Genomic DNA, 18,983 nt, shown 5'->3' with positions numbered 1-18,983 from the left:
TTGATCTACCACTAATTATAAACCAACCGCTTAGACAATTCAAGTCAGTACAAGAAGATTAAAAAAGAATAATCTGTGGAAGACGTCCTGAAGAGGTGGGACTCACCTACAACTTTACATGCGAATAAGTTACACATTTCTGTACAATTTTTTACATATTTTACCTTTTTACTACGGCATATTGTATTAGGTATTCAATTTAATCATTGCAAAATCACCTGTAATTCTAACCATTGATATCATGTCTTAACAGACATGGCAGAGTCTATCCAAGTCATGACTCCGGGCAACAAGTCTTTTGTAACAGAGTTTGTAATATTGGGAATCACCAATGACCCAACTTTGCAGCACATCCTCTTTGTGCTGTTTCTGCTGATCTACATTGCAAGTGTTTTTTGCAATACAGGTATCATGTTAACAATCCTGATCGCTAATGGCCTTCACAGTCCAATGTATTATTTTCTCAGCAATCTGTCCTTCTCAGATCTTTGCTATTCTACAGTCATTTCTCCGAAAATGTTGTTTGATTTTTTTTTGGAGAAAAAATTGATCTCATTTATTGGCTGTGCACTTCAGTTGTATTTCTTTGCAGTGTTTGCCACCACTGAAGGCTACATCTTATCTACCATGGCTTATGATCGCTATGTTGCAATATGTCACCCCCTATTGTACGTATTAATAATGAATAAAAGGAAATGTGTGATTCTTACTCTTCTTGTTTATATTGGCGGCTTATGCACTGCGGCCGTCCATACATCATGCACATTCATATTGCCCTTTTGTGGACCTAATGTAATTAACCATTTCTACTGTGACATTCCTCCACTGATGGAGCTATCATGTGCAGATACGTATATAAGTAAGACAATTATATTTGGTGTAGTTTTTTGCCTTGGTTTTTTATCAGTAATTGTCATATTAGCTTCATACTTATATATCTTTTTCACCATATTGACAATTCACTCATCGGAAGGAAGACGCAAAGCGTTTTCTACATGCTCCTCTCATCTGCTTTGCGTTGCTTTGTTTTATGGAACGGTTTTCTTCATGTACCTCCGTCCAGCTTCCAACTATTCAGTCACACAAGACAAAATCGTATCCGTTTTCTATACGATGATAATCCCTATGATGAACCCAATCATCTATTGCTTACGGAACAAAGAAGTGAAGGAAGCGGTGAAATTTTGTATTAGTAGATTACTAGTACACAGATAGTAAATGTTTAGTTCTCTGCTATTCTTGGCACTACTCAATGAACACTATTTTATACTATGAGGTCATTTTTTTTTTTTTTTGCATATGTTCGCATCAAAATATTCAACAGCAGTCTGCTCTCATTATTGCATCTTTTTGCTGCATTTTTTATTTTTATGTGTTTTCACTTGTATTTGATGCTTTTTTGGTGTAGATTTGAAGTTGTATTTTTTCACGTGCATTTTTGTTAAGGCTCCCCAGAAAAGCCTAAGGGTGTGTGCACACGCTGCGGATTGGGGTGCGGATTCATCTGCGCGGATTTTGTAAAATCCGCAGGTGAAACCGCAGGTCAAAAGACCAGCGGTTTTACCTGCGGATTGCTCTGCGGTTTTGCCCTGCGGTTTTTCACCTCCTCAATGGAGGAGATGGCAAACCGCAGCAGAATCCGCAGAAAGAATTGACATGTCAATTCTTTCTGCGGATTGAAAACCGCAGATAATCCGCGCGGAAAATTCCGCACCGTCTGCACTGCAGTTTTTGATTCCCATAGGGAATCATGGTTCTGTACACCGCAGCAAAAACTGCGGAACCGCAGCAAAATCCGCAGCGTGTGCACACACCTTAAGGGTATGTGCACACGTTGCGGATTCTGCTGCGGATTTTGCCAAATCCGCTGGTAAAATGACCTGCTCTTTACCAGCGGATTTAGTGCAGATTTCATGCAGATTTTGTGTGGATTTAGCCTGCGTTTTTACACCTGCGGATTCCTATAATGGAAGAGGTGTAAAAACGCCGCGGATTCCGCACAAAGAACTGACATGCTGCGGATTCAAATCCGCAGCAAATCTGCGCGGAAAAATCCGCAGCATGTGCACAGCGTTTTTTGTTTTACATTGATTATAATGGTACTGTACACTGCAGCAGAATCCGCAACGTGTGCACATACCCTAAGGCTACATTCCCATGATTAAATTTTGGTGAGTTTTTTAAGCTGAGTCTTTAAAAAAAAAAAATGCAAGTAGCCAATTTTACATAATGGGTGCACAAAATCTGCAACATAAAAAATTCATCCAAAAATAATGCACCAAAAAATTTACAGTTCAACAATGTAGCCACACGGTAGACATGAGTTTTCTTGAAATTACATCTAATTTTCTTGGACTGTTAAATGCAGCAAATTTTCTGCAGAAGAAAAAAAAAGCAACATTTATGCTAGGTGAGAACACAGAATGAGAAAGAAAAAACATTACATACATTCAACAAAATAATGTAACGTTAAGCTGGTGAATAATAGGAAAAAACCTTACAAAAATATCCTTCACTTTGATGGTAACTCCCTAATATGGCATTTAAACATTGTGGTCGAACTGTTTTTTTTTGGGGGGCAATCTCGGCAATAATCCATCATTTGTGACGATATTTTAAAATTGTGACAAAACAGGTTGAGGATTTGTTGTTTTGCAGTCTGAGCTTTATTCATCACTGTCACCATTTTGTAGTACCTACTAATTAAGACCTAACTTGTTTTAACTATTTTTTTGGGGAAAAAAACAGCAATTCTGTTGTTTTTTACATGTTAAATTACACTTTTAAGTAGAAGTAAAGAATTAACTTTATTTTGTTGGCCAGTATGATTAATGCGATAACAAATTTCTGCACTTTTGTTTATGTTATATTGATTTCTAGAATAAATACTCACTATGAAAAATGTATAATTTTTGTATTGCCAAATACTGAGAGACATAACTCAAACCTTTTCATACAGAGCTATGTAAGGACTTAGGCTGGTTTCACATTTGCGTTTTTTAGCGCTGGAAAAAAACGCATACCTGCGCATGCGTTTTTCCCCTATATTTAACATGGGTGCGCATACCTGCGCGCTGGTAAGCGCATGTATGCGATTTTCATGCGCTGCGTTTTTTTGGGGTGTGCGTTGGTATTTTCCAGACGCAGCATGTTGCATTTTTTGGCCCTGCAAAAAAGCGCATGCGCACATATGCGCACGTTTTGCGCTAAAAATGGCCATTATAGCCTATGGATGCGCATATGTGCGCACTGGCATGCTCATGTATGCGTTTTTTTGCATATGCGTTTTTTTTTTTTAACCATGGAATTTAGGGGTTTGGGTTAGAGTTAGGGTTAGTTAAGGGGGTTTAGGGTTAGGGTTAGGGTCAGGGTCAGGGTTAGGGTTGGGGTTTGGGTCAGGGTTAGGGTTAAGTATGGTTTGGTTAAGGGTTAGGGTCAGGGTTAGGGTCAGGATTAGGGTTAAGTATGGTTTTGTTAAGGGTTAGGGTCAGGGTCAGGGTTAGGGTTAGGGTTAGGGTCAGGGTTAGGGTTGGGGTCAGGGTTAGGGTTAGGGTCAGGGTTAGGGTTAAGTATGGTTTTGTTAAGGGTTAGGGTCAGGGTTAGGGTCAGGATTAGGGTTAAGTATGGTTTTGTTAAGGGTTAGGGTCAGGGTTAGGGTTAGGGTTAGGGTCAGGGTTACGGTTAGGGTTAGGGTTAAGTATGGTTTTGTTAAGGATTAGGGTCAGGGTTAGGGTCAGGATTAGGGTTAAGTATGGTTTTGTTAAGGGTTAGGGTCAGGGTTAGGGTTAGGGTCAGGGTTAGGGTCAGGGTTAGGGTTAGGGTTAGGGTCAGGGTTAGGGTTAAGTATGGTTTTGTTAAGGGTTAGGGTCAGGGTTAGGGTTAGGGTCAGGGTTAGGGTCAGGGTTAGGGTTAGGGTCAGGGTTAGGGTTAGGGTCAGGGTTAGGGTCAGGGTTAGGGTTAAGTATGGTTTGGTTAAGGATTAGGGTCAGGGTTAGGGTCAGGATTAGGGTTAAGTATGGTTTTGTTAAGGGTTAGGGTCAGGGTTAGGGTTAGGGTCAGGGTTAGGGTTAGGGTTAGGGTTAAGTATGGTTTTGTTAAGGGTTAGGGTCAGGGTTAGGGTTAGGGTCAGGGTTAGGGTCAGGGTTAGGGTTAGGGTTAGGGTCAGGGTTAGGGTTAGTTAGGGTTTAGGGTTTGGGTTAGGGTTAAGTATGATTTGGTTAAGGGTTAGGGTCAGGGTTAGGGTTAGGGTCAGGGTTAGGGTTAGGGTCAGGGTTAGGGTTAGTAAAGTCATGGTTTGGGTAGTGTGAGGGGTCACCTAAAAATGTTGGGAAAAAACGCAAACGCGGTAAAAACGCACTAAAAACGCATACAAACGCATAAAAACGCTGCGTTTTTTTCATGCATGCTCATAAAAATGCTTGAAAAAAACGCAGCAGTTGTATGCTTATGTATGCGTTTTTTCAATGCGTTTTTTTGCGGGAAAAACGCGCTGCAAAAAAAAGCAAGTGTGAAACTAGCCTTAGGCTGGGTTCACACATAGCGGAACTCTCGCGGAAATTACAGCGAGAATTCCGGAATTCCATTCCGCGGGAAAATCGCATTTTAAATTCCCGAGATTTTCCCGCGGAAAAACTAGCATTTTGCAAGAGTAATTAGCTTGCAGAATGCTAGCGTTTTCCAAGCGATCTGTAGCATCGCTTGGAGAACTGATTGACAGGTTGGTAACACTCGTCAAACACTATGCGATTTTCCCGCGGAATGGAATTCCGGAATTCTCGCGGTAATTTCCGCGAGAGTTCAGCTACGTGTGAACCCAGCCTTATTGTTTGTGTGACAAGATGTAGTTTTCTTTGTTCCCATTTTGTGGTACCTACGTCTTTTTGACCTATTTATTACAGCTTTTGGGAGATGGAATGAAAAAAACCCATTAATTATGTAATTTAATTTTAAAAGCACAGTTTGCCATTCAGTAACATTGACATGCTATTTTTTTCTGCAGGTAGATCCAATAATATCATTAGCAAATGTATTTAAATGTTATGTTTTGCTACTTGTGCTAAAAAATATTCTTTTTTATTCACCATTTACAGATAAATAACTTTTTCCATAGACAGAGTTGTGTGAGGATTATTCATTGTGGGGCAAGTTGCATTTTTTTACTTATGCCATTTTTTGGGTACATATGACTTTAAAGGGAACCTGTCACCAGTTTTGTGACATAGTAACTAAAAATATCACCTTATTCAGCGACTGCGTTGCATTCCCTAAATCCTTATATAAACCCCTGCAGCCCTTTGTATAACCCCCGAAAAACCTTTTTAAATTTTTTCACGCTGTATGGTAATCTTTCGGTCTGGTCAGATGGGTGTTGCTTCGGGGCTTTCCATCCCTCCCGCCGACTGCTGCTCGCCGTCCTCCTTTAATTGATGTTGATAACGCTTCCTGCGTCATCCACATTACCAGGCGACATCTTGCCCCTGCGCAGGAATATCGTGCCTCGCTCCTGCGCAATATGCTTTGCCCAGCTGCAGGCAAAGCCAAAAAACAGAAGTGCGCATGTGGAGGCAAACGTATTACCGATACATGGCAGTAGTTTTGGTACATGAGCCAAAAATATATGTGCGGCACCTGCACACTTCTGCAATTAAAGGAGGATAGCGAGAGAATAGAGAAAAATAAAGCGACACAAAAATATGCAAAAAAGTTATTAAATAAAAATGGAGAAATAACATTAGTGCCTAACATTTCTGTCTAAATGTTGCATCTGGTCAGCATGGTGGTGCAGTGGTTAGCACTACAGTGTTTCAGCGCTGGGGTTCTGGATTCAAATCCCACCAAGGACAACATCTGCAAGGAGTCTGTATATTCTGCCCATGTTTTTGTGGGTTTTCTCCAGGTTCTCCGGTTTCCTCCCACATTTCAAAGACATACTGATAGGGAATTTAGATTGTGAACCCTATTGGGGACAGTGATGATAATGTCTGTAAAGTGCTGTGGAATTAGTGGTGCTGTATAAGTGAGTAAAATAAATAAAAACTAAAGTTATTATTATGTTTCCTTGATGGTTGCTGAAAAGTATTGTGCATCACATCCAGCTAAAGCTGACCCTCACATGCAAACACCTTTCCATTGTATAATCCATCTTCTATATGCCTGGTCCTGGGCTCAAGTTTCCAGGGAAGCCCAGATTATAATGCTGAAATCGTTGGTCTGTGAGATAATTTAGGGGCAACCACCTTGCATATCAAATGCACTGTTTCTTCCAACCACCCCCTTCCCATAGTATATAGGCAATATCCAACCTGGCCACAAAGGACCCTCTGCCCATGCTTTGAAGCTTGGGCTCACCAGGCTGAGGTGTCAGGAATGACTTATATTGTAGACTTAGGCCTCTTTTACACATCCGGTTTTTGTAATCCGGCACGATGCGGCAAAATTTTTAATAACCGGATCCAGCACCGGATCCGGTTTTGTCCCATAAGCTTTCATGGTCGCCGCATCCTGCCGGATGGTTATGCGTCCTGTCCGGTTGTTGCCGGACACGGCATAAATTAGCCGTCCGGCATCTGCAAAAAATGTTCCCTGCAACGGGACCGGCTTTTTCCACAGCGCATGCCCGGACTCTGTGAATGTTAACCCCACAAGTGTCCGGCGAGAGAGAGATCTCTCTCTGTCACCCGGACACTTGTGAGAGATCTCTCTTGCCGGGCACTTGTGGGGTTAACACTCACAGTGTCTGGGTGAGAGAGGGAGATCTCTCTGTGGGGTTAACCCCACAAGTGCCCGGCAAGAGAGAGAGATTCTCTCGCCTGGACACTAAGTGTTAACCCCCCATGTCTCTCTCTCTCCACCCCCCTCTCCCCTCTCCTATCCTATCCTCTCCTCCCCTCACCTCCCTTTCAGCAGCTGTCTCTCATCGGCTGCCTCTGTCCACCTCGTCCTGCGGCTCCTTTAAATAATGTCCGAGCCGTATCTCTCGCCGCACACACATCCGGTGTCACGGCTGAAGGCCGGATCCGGCGGCCTGGCTTTTCGCCGCACGCCGCCGGACCCCACACACCGGATGTGTGAAAGTAGCCTTAAAGAAATCCCCCTTTGTTCTGAGTTCTTGTAATAAGAGTAAATAGCTGTCATGCCCTTTGTGTAGTGTTAGTCATATGGATGGCAGACTTAAACCAACGTTATACTTTCTCTTACTTCTCCCCCTTTTTGATATTGCATTGGAGATTGGCTTTCTTGTCATTTCCCATGCACATCTCTACCTCATGTCTCTCTGGCGAGATAATCATCTGCATTCCCATGTTCAATTACCATCTTATGTCGAATTGTAAAATTGTACATTAATGAAAATCGGCTTCGTCTGATCAGTTTCCCATTATCTTCAACTACTCTGCGATCCAACTAAGTGGGTTTTGATCTGTGATCACTGTAAAGCTGCGCCCATAGAGATACGGCTGTAGTTTTTGCAGACTCCACACAATTGCTAAACACTCCTTTTCAATTGTGGCACAAGCAACCTCTCCGGGCAGAAGCTTACATCTAAGGCCAGAGTCACACTACCGTAGAATACGGCCGAGTGCTATGCAAGAAAACATTGCATAGCACTAGGCCCAGTGTTAAGGTACCGTTACATTTAGCGATGCACCAGCGATCCCGACAACAATACGACCCGGTCAGGATCGCTGGTGCATCGCTAAATGGTCACTAGTGAGCTGTCACACAGGCAGATCTCACCAGCGACGTAGCAGCGGTCGGCGGTCGCTCTTACCTGTCAGACGGCAGCTCTGATGATGACTTCCTCCCGCGTCCATGAGTCGCTCGTCGGAGCCAGCAGGAAGCCGACGACGAGAAATGGACCAGGATGATCTCGCATGATCAGCGATATCCAGCGGGGGAGCCGGTCGGAGGTAAGTGTCACATGTAGCGAGATCGCTAGCGATTTCGCTATTGCGTCACAAAATTGGTGACGCTTTAGCGATATCGCTATGGGTAAAAGGCCCTTTACTCTATGGGGCAGCTCACATCAGCGTACTTTTCATATTCGGCGTGCGTGTAAAATGGCAGCATGCTGTGACTGACGCCAAGACTCACCAATGCAAGCCTATGGGTGCGAGACAAAAATCGCACAGCACTCAGACAATGCGAATGCTGTCCGATTTTTAGGCATTGGTGTCCTTTGAAAAGCCGGCAAATCATGTGCTGCATACAGTAAAATCACAGAGTGACAGGTTAGAATAGAATAGATAGAATAGATGTATACACATAGAATAAATATACAGTGGGGCAAAAAAGTATTTAGTCAGTCAGCAATAGTGCAAGTTCCACCACTTAAAAAGATGAGAGGCGTCTGTAATTTACATCATAGGTAGACCTCAACTATGGGAGACAAACTGAGAAAAAAAAATCCAGAAAATCACATTGTCGCTTTTTTTTTCATTTTATTTGCATATTATGGTGGAAAATAAGTATTTGGTCAGAAACAAAAGTTCATCTCAATACTTTGTGATATATCCTTTGTTGGCAATGACAGAGGTCAAACGTTTTCTGTAAGTCTTCACAAGGTTGCCACACACTGTTGTTGGTATGTTGGCCCATTCCTCCATGCAGATCTCCTCTAGAGCAGTGATGTTTTTGGCTTTTCGCTTGGCAACACGGACTTTCAACTCCCTCCAAAGGTTTTCTATAGTGTTGAGATCTGGAGACTGGCTAGGCCACTCCAGGACCTTGAAATGCTTCTTACGAAGCCACTCCTTCGTTGCCCTGGCGGTGTGCTTTGGATCATTGTCATGTTGAAAGACCCAGCCACGTTTCATCTTCAATGCCCTTGCTGATGGAAGGAGGTTTTCACTCAAAATCTCACGATACATGGCCCCATTCATTCTTTCATGTACTCGGATCAGTCGTCCTGGCCCCTTTGCAGAGAAACAGCCCCAAAGCATGATGTTTCCACCACCATGCTTTACAGTAGGTATGGTGTTTGATGGATGCAACTCAGTATTCTTTTTCCTCCAAACACGACAAGTTGTGTTTCTACCAAACAGTTCCAGTTTGGTTTCATCAGACCATAGGACATTCTCCCAAAACTCCTCTGGATCATCCAAATGCTCTCTAGCAAACTTCAGACGGGCCCGGACATGTAGAGGCTTAAGCAGTGGGACACGTCTGGCACTGCAGGATCTGAGTCCATGGTGGCGTAGTGTGTTACTTATGGTAGGCCTTGTTACATTGGTCCCAGCTCTCTGCAGTTCATTCACTAGGTCCCCCCGCGTGGTTCTGGGATTTTGCTCACCGTTCTTGTGATCATTCTGACCCCACGGGGTGGGATTTTGCGTGGCGCACCAGATCGAGGGAGATTATCAGTGGTCTTGTATGTCTTCCATCTTCTAATTATTGCTCCCACAGTTGATTTCTTCACTCCAAGCTGGTTGGCTATTGCAGATTCAGTCTTCCCAGCCTGGTGCAGGGCTACAATTTTGTTTCTGGTGTCCTTTGACAGCTCTTTGGTCTTCACCATAGTGGAGTTTGGAGTCAGACTGTTTGAGGGTGTGCACAGGTGTCTTTTTAGACTGATAACAAGTTTAAACAGGTGCCATTACTACAGGTAATGAGTGGAGGAAAGAGGAGACTCTTAAAGAAGAAGTTACAGGTCTGTGAGAGCCAGAAATCTTGATTGCTTGTTTCTGACCAAATACTTATTTTCCACCATAATATGCAAATAAAATGAAAAAAAACAGACAATGTGATTTTCTGGATTTTTTTTTCTCAGTTTGTCTCCCATAGTTGAGGTCTACCTATGATGTAAATTACAGACGCCTCTCATCTTTTTAAGTGGTGGAACTTGCACTATTGCTGACTGACTAAATACTTTTTTGCCCCACTGTATAGATGTCAGTGACACACATATATATATATATATATATATATATATATATATATAAAATATACATAGATAGATAGAAGAAAAGCCGACAATTCAGCAGCCACGTACTGTAAAATCACAGCAGGAGCCGACAGGATAGAAGAGATCGATTATATACAGTAAACACACATAGAATAGATAGATATACAGATGTCAGTCACATATACAATTAGTGCAGTGTGTGTGCAGCTTACTGTACATGTATTTAATTAATAAAAGATTATTTTTTCAGAAAAAAATGTCATATCTCATGATTCTGAACTATGATTAAGAACCAACCAGTTTGAAACGCATTACGGCATGTTTCCACGGTCAGTTTTGGCAGCGCTTTGGACGCATCTCCGTCCAAAGCACTGCCGACTTTTATACGCACATTCTATACATAGGACGATGATATTTATCTTGCGGAGGCTGAGTGTCTCTGCAAGATAAATAGACATGCTGCGGTCTAGAAAGATGCGCCACATGTCCGGTTACACAGGGAGGCCGCGGGTGTCCCTGCACGCATAGTGGACATGGGATTTCATAAAATCCTCTCCATTATGCTGTAACATCTGGCCACTGGAGGTTGGATGCTGCGGCTGAACACAGCGTCCAATCCATCCACAGCGCGTACTGACCGTGGAAATATACCCTTAGGGTATGTGCACACGATCAGGATTTGACGCAGGTTAAATCTGCACCAAATCTGCTTCTGAGGTCACTGGCAGGTCACCTGCAATTTTGATGTGTTTTTGCGTTTTTGAGGCTGTTAGCGTGGGTGCTCAGGAGCCGGAATCTCCAGGAGTGGACCCTCTGGACTGTGGCACCGAGGGGCCCCGGGCGAGCTGCCAGGTGGAACCGACCCCTATACAGGGACCGTTAGGAGCAGGCCCAGGGGTTCGAGTACCACGGTAGCCGGTGCCGAGAGGGGCGGCTCAGGATGGACTGGAGTAGGACAGTGGGACTGAAGTATAGATGACAGAACAGGGCTGGAACACAGGAGACAGGAATGGAGTAAGATTATAGACTAGAACGTGGAGGAACTGAAGTGTAGATGAAAGGACAGAGTTGGAACACAGGAGACAGGAATAAAACAGGACGGAATGACTGGAGCAGGATGGAACTGGAACACCGGAGGCAGGACTGGAGTAGGACGGCAGGACTGGAGCAGGATGGAACAGGAACACCGGAGGCAAGACTGGAGTAGGACGGCAGGACTGGAGCAGGATGGAACAGGAACATGGAGAAGGACGGCAGGACTGGAGCAGGATGGAACAGGAACACCAGAGACAGGGCTGGAGTAGGATGGCAGGACTGGAGCAGGATAGAACAGGAACACCGGAGGCAGGAGACGGAGGAAACAGGAACACTGGAGCAGGACTGAGAATAACTGTTAGCGAACAAGGAAGACAGGCTGCGAGGCTGCTGCAGGAAACACTGAGGATGGCACCGATAGACTGCAGAGAGCACAGGAGGAAGCAGGCCCAGTGTGCAAGGTAACACAACGATCAGGCGCCTCCCTCAGGGGGAAGCGGCCTGATATGGCCCCGTCTGGTCTGCCATTGGTCCGAAGGTGCTTCCGGGTCAGGGCACAGCCGAAGCACAAGAAGCAGAAGGGAGGCGCGGCCGCGGCCTATGGCACATGCACATTGCATGCAGAGATGGCGTCGGCCGCGAGTCTGTCAGAGGTGACCGCCGTGGCGTGAGGCTGCGGTGTGGGAGCGGAGGCCGGGTGAGTATGCAAAAGACGGCGTGGGAGCGGAGGCCGGGTGAGTATGTCGGAGCGGTGTAACAGAGGCGTCTTTTCCGCATGCGCTTTTTTGTCACTTGAAATAAATCTAATTGAAAATCGGCTTCTGGGAAGGAAAAAAAAGTGATTTCCTGTTTGCAGATATATTGGGGTATGCTCCCTCGGTCAGTAAATGCTGCAGGTTGGGCGCTGTGCACATCCACAGCGTCAAACCCGCAGTGGCCAGATGTTACAGCATAGTGGATGGGATTTCAAGAAATCCCACGCCCACTATGCGTGCACCGATGCCCGCAGCTCACCCACAAAGTTGTGCCAATAGTGGCACTTTACCCGGCTCTTCCCAATTGCCCTGTAGTGGTGGCAAGTGGGGTAATATTTGAGGGATTGATGTCACCTTTGTATTGCCTGGTGACATCAAGCCCACTGCTTAGCGGCTTAGTAATGGATAAGCGTCAATAAGACACCTATCCATTACTAATCCTATAGTTACATGGTAAATAAAGGCACAGCCAGAATAAACTCCTTTAATTGAAATAATGACAAATAGTCCTTTAATAGATCTTAATTAAACCAAACTTACTGCATCGCCTATTCCACCGACGCCCTCGATCTCCTGTAAGAGAAATAAAATAAAAAAGCATTTATATCCTTACTTGACCGCCGAGAAGATATACCATACATACTGTCCCATGACGAGTCCACCTCTGCTACATCTGAATGTCAGGCTGAATGGCAGCATTATGCCACGACTCAGCCTGACATCCAGACACAGCTGAGCATGAAGATTATTATTATTATTATTTATTGTTATAGCGCCATTTATTCCATGGCGCTTTACATGTAGGGAGGGGTATACATAATAATAATAATAATAATAATAATAATAATCTTTATTTATATAGCGCCAACATATTCCGCAGCGCTTTACAGTTTAACAGTTTCAAAACACAAGTCATAAGTAACAACGCTAACAATACAATAATTAAAGCAAAATAAGACGAAATAAGACGACCCTGCTCGTGACAGCGTACAATCTACAATGAGGTGAGGGAGATACAGAGTACAGGTGTGTATTTACAATGGTGTATTTACAATGAAGGTCCAGCCATCTTGCAGGAGTGAAGGATGGATGGAGATAGTGAATGGGCTACGCACGCACACTTACACAGAGAATGACTTTGATTAGTAAATGTGATAGGCCGCTCTGAACAGGTGTGTTTTGAGGGAGCGCCTAAAACTATGCACATTGTGGATAGTCCTGATTTCTTGGGGTAGAGCATTCCAGAGGATAGGAGCAGCACGGGAGAAGTCTTGGAGTCGGGAGTGGGAGGTACGGATTAGTGCAGAGGTTAGTCGAAAGTCGTTTGCAGAGCGCAGCGATCGGCTAGGCCGATAGACAGAAATGAGAGAAGAGATGTAAGGGGGTGCCGCACTGTGGAGAGCTTTGTGGGTGAGAACAAGTACTTTGAATTGGATCCTATAATGAATGGGCAGCCAATGTAAGGACTGGCGAAGAGCGGACGCGTCCGAGTACCGATTACCCAGATGGACGATCCTGGCTGCTGCATTGAGTATGGACTGGAGAGGGGATAGTCGAGTGACGGGGAGGCCAATTAATAGAGCATTGCAGTAATCCAGGCGAGAGTGGATCAATGCAACAGTGAGGGTTTTTGTTGTTTCCATAGTGAGAAAAGGGCGGATTCTAGAGATGTTCTTTAGGTGTAAGCGGCAGGAGCGGGCAAGGGATTGTATATGGGATGTAAAGGAGAGATTGGTGTCAAACATAACACCCAGACAGCGCACCTGCTGCCGGGGTGTTATTGTGGTACCACCCACGGAGAAGGAAATGTCAGATTTAGGGAGGTTAGTAGACGGCGGGAGCAGAAGAAGTTCAGTTTTGGAGAGGTTGAGTTTCAGATAGAGAGCGGACATGATATTGGAGACTGCGGACAGACAGTCACTGGCGTTCTGTAGTACAGCGGGGGTAAGGTCGGGGGAAGACGTGTATAGTTGTGTGTCATCAGCATAAAGATGGTACTTAAAGCCAAATCTGCTGATGGTCTGTCCAATTGGGGCCGTGTAGAGAGAGAAAAGAAGGGGGCCAAGGACTGAGCCCTGAGGTACCCCGACAGCAAGAGGAAGAGGAGATGACGTGGAGCCAGAGAACAAAACACTGAAGGAGCGGTCAGAGAGATAGGAAGAGAACCAGGAGAGTGCAGTGTCCTTAATGCCTAGTGACTGGAGCCTAGAGAGTAGGAGATGGTGGTCAACAGTATCGAAAGCTGCAGATAGGTCAAGAAGAATGAGCAGAGAGTGGTCACCGTTACGTTTTGCTGTCAGAAGGTCATTGGTCACTTTGATGAGTGCAGTTTCAGTCGAATGTAGGGGGCGGAAGCCGGACTGTGAAGGGTCTAGAAAGGAGTGAATGGAGAGGTAACGGGTAAGGCGGGAGTAAACTAGGCGTTCCAAAAGTTTAGAGATGAAGGGGAGATTGGAGACTGGTCTGTAGTTGTTTGTGCAGGATGGGTCGAGAGCAGGTTTCTTTAGTAGTGGAGTAACGATGGCGTGTTTGAAGGAGGATGGGAAAATGCCCGAGGAGAGGGAGAGATTAAAGATTGTAGTTAGGTGGGTTGTGACGACTGGAGAGAGAGACTGGAGGAGATGTGAGGGAATGGGGTCGGTAGTGCATGTAGTCGGACGAGAAGAAGAGAGGAGTCTGGAGACTTCTTCTTCTGTTATGGGATCAAATGTGGAGAGTGAGCCAGGGGAGATGTAGGAAGGGATGGGAGTCTCAGCACTTGGTGGTTGGGAGCAGATTTCTTGACGGATATTATCTATTTTTTCTGTAAAGTGGGAGGCCAGGTCATCAGCACAAATGTCTGTGATAGGGGCTTGTGCTTTTGGCCTGAGGAGGGAGTGAAAAGTGTCAAAAAGTTTCTTGGGGTTGTTGGCTAGTGAGGAGATCAGGGTGGTGAAGTAGGTCTGTTTGGCAAGGTGAAGGGCAGCGTTATAGGTTCTTAACATAAATTTGAAGTGGATGAAGTCTTCTGGTGTGCGGGTTTTTCTCCATAGGCGTTCAGCACTCCTGGAGCATCTCTGGAGAAGTTGAGTTTGCGATGTGAGCCAGGGCTCTTTTACTCTGTGTTTGGAGGTTCTGAGGGTGAGGGGAGCTACTTGGTCAAGGGTGCTTCTAAGGGTGTCATTGTAGTGATGAACAGCCAGATTAGGACAGGAAAGAGAGGAGATTGGGGACAGAGATGAGTGTAGGGAATCTGAAAGTGTCTGAGGGTTAATAGCTTGTAGATTTCTGACTGTGTGGTAGGTAGGAATGAGCTGGGGTGGGCGAGGATTTGTGAGCGTGAAGGAGAGAATGTTGTGGTCAGAGAGTGGAAGCGGTGAGTTGTTTAGGTGGGAGATTGAACAGAGCCGGCAGAAGACCAGATCAAGGGTGTTACCGTCCTTATGTGTCTCAGAGGTTGAAAGCTGTGAGAGGCCTAGAGAGGTGGTTAGTGATAGAAGCTGGGATGCAGATGTGGAATTAGGGCTGTTAATGGGGATGTTGAAGTCTCCCAGGATGAGGGTTGGTAGTTCTGAGGACATGAAGTGTGGCAGCCAGGCTGAAAAGTGGTCAAGGAAGAGGTTGGGTGAGCCTGGGGGCCGGTATATGACCGCTACCCTGAGGGAGAGGGGACGGAAGAGCCTGATGGTGTGGACCTCAAAAGAAGGGAATAAGAGTGATGGGACTGGGGGGATGACCTGGAAAGTGCATTGTGGGGACAGGAGTATGCCAACTCCACCACCAGGTCTGTTTGTGGGTCTCGGGGAGTGAGAGAATTGTAAGCCACCGTAGGAAATGGCAGCAGGAGAGACAGTGTCAGAATCCTGAATCCAGGTTTCAGTGAGGGCCAACAGATTAAGAGAGTTGTTCAGAAAGTAGTTGTGTAGGAAAGGAAGCTTGTTACAAGCAGACTGTGGATTCCAGAGGGCACAATTAAAAGATTGAGATGAGGGAGTGCAAGTAATGTTAATCAGATTATTGTGGTTTCGATATGAGGTAGGGTAGGGGTCGAGGTTGGGGGATGGTGGACCAGGGTTGGGGGAGATGTCCCCTGAAATCAGTAGGAGAAGGAAGATAAAGAGCCAATAGTTGTTGGAATTGTAAGTAGTTTTTTTCTGCGATGTGTTTGGGCAAGATGGGCTGAGGTTTCTCAGGAAGGTGAGGAGTGTGTGGGAGCTGTACATGGGAGAGGGAAGTATAGAGGGGCTGATGTGTATGAGTCGTGATGGAGGGGGGATAGGGTGATGAATGTGGATGGCAAGGGAACACAGGAGGATAAAAATAAAGCACATGGTTAAAGGGGAAGGCAAGGTGTGGGTTACCTGACTCCTGCCCTGACTAACTGCCATGTATAACTGCCGTTTTGCTGGATGCTTATCTTCTGTGATGCTTTGCTTATAGGATGCTTGTGTGCTGTACCCCACACTGCGTGCTTCCCCTTAGCAACTACTACATATATAGGCCACACTACAGGGTCAGGAGAGAGGGATTGTGGGAGATGGTTGGGTATAATTTGGCAGCTGGGGCCAGCACACCAGGGGATGGTTAGATGATCATAAAAACAAGTACAATAATGTTAAACAATACAAGTCATAACTGGTACAGGAGGAGAGAGGACCCTGCCCACGAAGGCTCACAATTTACAAGGGATGGGTGAAAATACAGTAGGCGAGGGTAGAGCTGGTCATGCAGCGGTTTGGTCGATCGGTGGTTACTGCAAGTTATAGGCTTGTCGGAAGAGGTGGGTCTTCAGGCTCTTTTTGAAGGTTTCGATGGTAGGTGAGAGTCTGATATGTTGTGGTAGAGAGTTCCAGAGTAGGGGTGATGCGCGAGAGAAATCTTGTAGGTGGATTAGTCGTGCAGCAGAGTTTAGAATAGATTGGAGGGGTGCGAGAGTGTTTGAGGGGAGGCCACAGAGCAGTAGGTTGCAGTAGTCAAGGCGAGAGATGATGAGGGCATGGACCAGGGTTTTTGCAGATTCTTGGGTGAGGAATGAACGGATTCGTGAAATATTTTTGAGTTAAAGTCGGCAGGAAGTGGAAAGGGCTTGGATATGTGGTTTGAAGGAGAGATCAGCATCAAGGATTACCCCGAGGCAGCGAGCTTGTGGGACTGGGGAGAGTGGGCAGTGGGCACCGTTGATGTCTCCGGCGGTCACTTGCACTGCAGTTCTCGCGGATAGCTGATCGTGAGAACTTGGCAAGTCACCGTTGATAACCCCGTCCCCGGCGGTCACGTTCACGGCACTTCTCATGGTCAGCTCAGCTCATCGCGAGAACTGCAGTGGACATGAACTTCTGGCTGTGGCACAAGGTACACCTTTATTTAAATTAGTTCACAGGCATAGTAAGCTGCCTTCCTGCACTTAATACGCGTGTGACTGTAAAGATAATGCGGTTTTACCGCATCTAATTAAATCCTATGAGTTATTTACTCTGCGGAGACTGAGCGGTCTGGAAAGACGCGTTGCATGTCCATTTACACAGGGAAGCTGGAGGCATCTCTGAACGCATTGTGGAGATGGGATTTCTTGAAATCCCCTCCACTATGCTGTAACATCAGGCCGCTGTGGGTTGAACACTACGGCTGTATGCAGCGTCCAACCCGCAGCGTTTACTGACCGTGGGAACATACCCTTAGGCCTTGAGTTTCCCAGGTTACTTGCCTTTTTTCTAAACTAATGGTTTTATACCATAATTTTATCCATACCTCTGCAAAGGAATACGTGGATTTCGTCCGCGCTGCCCAAATGATGAAATTCCAGAAGGTTAATAAGGTTTGACAGTGGTTTATTCTACGCGTTTCAAGGTTTTTTGCAACCTCTTCTTCAGAGCTGAGCAGCAATCGCAGCGGCCGGACCTGAATGGGAGTCCACAGTACCACATAATGCTTGGGATCTATCCCACGCAGCAGGAGAATCCCAACACCTAACATTGCTCCATACAGTATAATGGGCCCCACATAATGCTCCATACAATATAATGAGCCCCATATATTGCTCTATAAAGTATTATGGACACCACATAGTGCTCCATATAGAACAATGAGCTGCATATATTGTTCCATACAGAATTATGGGTCCCATATAATGCTCCATACAGTATAATGAGCCACATATATTGCTCCATACAGATTGATGAGCTCCATACAGTATACAATAGGCCTCATGTATTGCTCTATACAGTATAATGGGCATCATATAATGCTCCAGACAGAATTATGAGCCCAATATAATGCTCTATACAGTATTATAGGCACCACCTTTTGCTCCATACAGTATAATGAGCCCCATATATTGCTCTGTATAGTATTATGGGCACCACATGGTACGCCATACAGAACAATGACCTCAATATATTGCTCCATACAGAATAATGGCCCCATGTAATGCTCCATACAGTATAATTAGCCACGTATATTGATCCATATAGAATAATGAGCCCCATATATTGTTCCATTCACTATATAATAGGCCCCATGTATTGCTCCATACAGTATAATCTGCCTAATATATTGCTCCATACAGAATAATGGCCCCATGTAATGCTCCATACACTATAATTAGCCACATATATTGCTCTATACAGTATTATGGGCACCACATGGTGCTCCATACAGAATAATGACCTCAATATATTGCTCCATACAGAATAATGGCCCCATGTAATGTTCCATACACTATAATTAGCCACATATATTGCTCCATACTGTATAATGGGCCCCATATAATGTTCCATAAAGAATAATGCACCTCATATATTGATCCATACATAATGGGTCCCATATAATGTTCCATACAGTATATAATGGGCCCCATATATTGCTACATATATAATAGCCCCATATAATGCTCCATACAGTATAGGATGGCCCCCATAGAGTACAATGAGTCCCATATAATGCTCCATACAGTATATGATTGGCCCCATAAATTGCTCTATACAGAATGGGCTCCGTATATTGCTCCATACAGTATAGTCCCCATATAATGTTCCATATATAATGGCCCCATATGATACTCCATATATAGTGGTCCCCATATAATGCTCAATATATAATGGGTCCAATGTAATGCAACATATATAATGAGCCCCATATGATGCTCCTTATATAATGGGCCCCATATGATATGCTTCATATAATGCTCCATATATAATGGGTCCCATATATGATGCTCTAGTGTATGATGGGCTCCATATATGATGCTCTAGCATATGATGGGACCCATATATCATGCTCCAGTGTAAAATATGCCCCATATATAATTCTCCAGT

At 45.0% G+C, this 18,983-nt stretch overlaps 1 protein-coding gene across 1 annotated transcript; it reads left to right on the top strand.

Moving 5' to 3' along the window:
- Nucleotides 1–276: 276 nt before the first annotated feature.
- Nucleotides 277–1,215, top strand: LOC141091406 (olfactory receptor 5AR1-like). Its single transcript, XM_073576952.1, has one exon. It carries the CDS (start codon nucleotides 277–279, stop codon nucleotides 1,213–1,215), a length of 939 nt encoding a protein of 312 aa, XP_073433053.1.
- Nucleotides 1,216–18,983: the final 17,768 nt, after the last annotated feature.

Source organism: Dendrobates tinctorius, unplaced genomic scaffold (genome assembly GCF_039654945.1).
Source record: "Dendrobates tinctorius isolate UK_male_01 unplaced genomic scaffold, ASM3965494v1 ptg000051l, whole genome shotgun sequence".
NCBI classification, from domain to species: domain Eukaryota; kingdom Metazoa; phylum Chordata; class Amphibia; order Anura; family Dendrobatidae; genus Dendrobates; species Dendrobates tinctorius.
The sequence above is the reverse complement of the archived record's forward strand: the minus strand, read 5'-3'. Positions and strand labels throughout refer to the sequence as shown.

What these genes read in the sequence shown, in the direction of transcription:
- LOC141091406 (XM_073576952.1), top strand. Translation starts at nt 277, where the DNA reads ATGACTCCGGGCAACAAGTCTTTTGTAACAGAGTTTGTAATATTGGGA.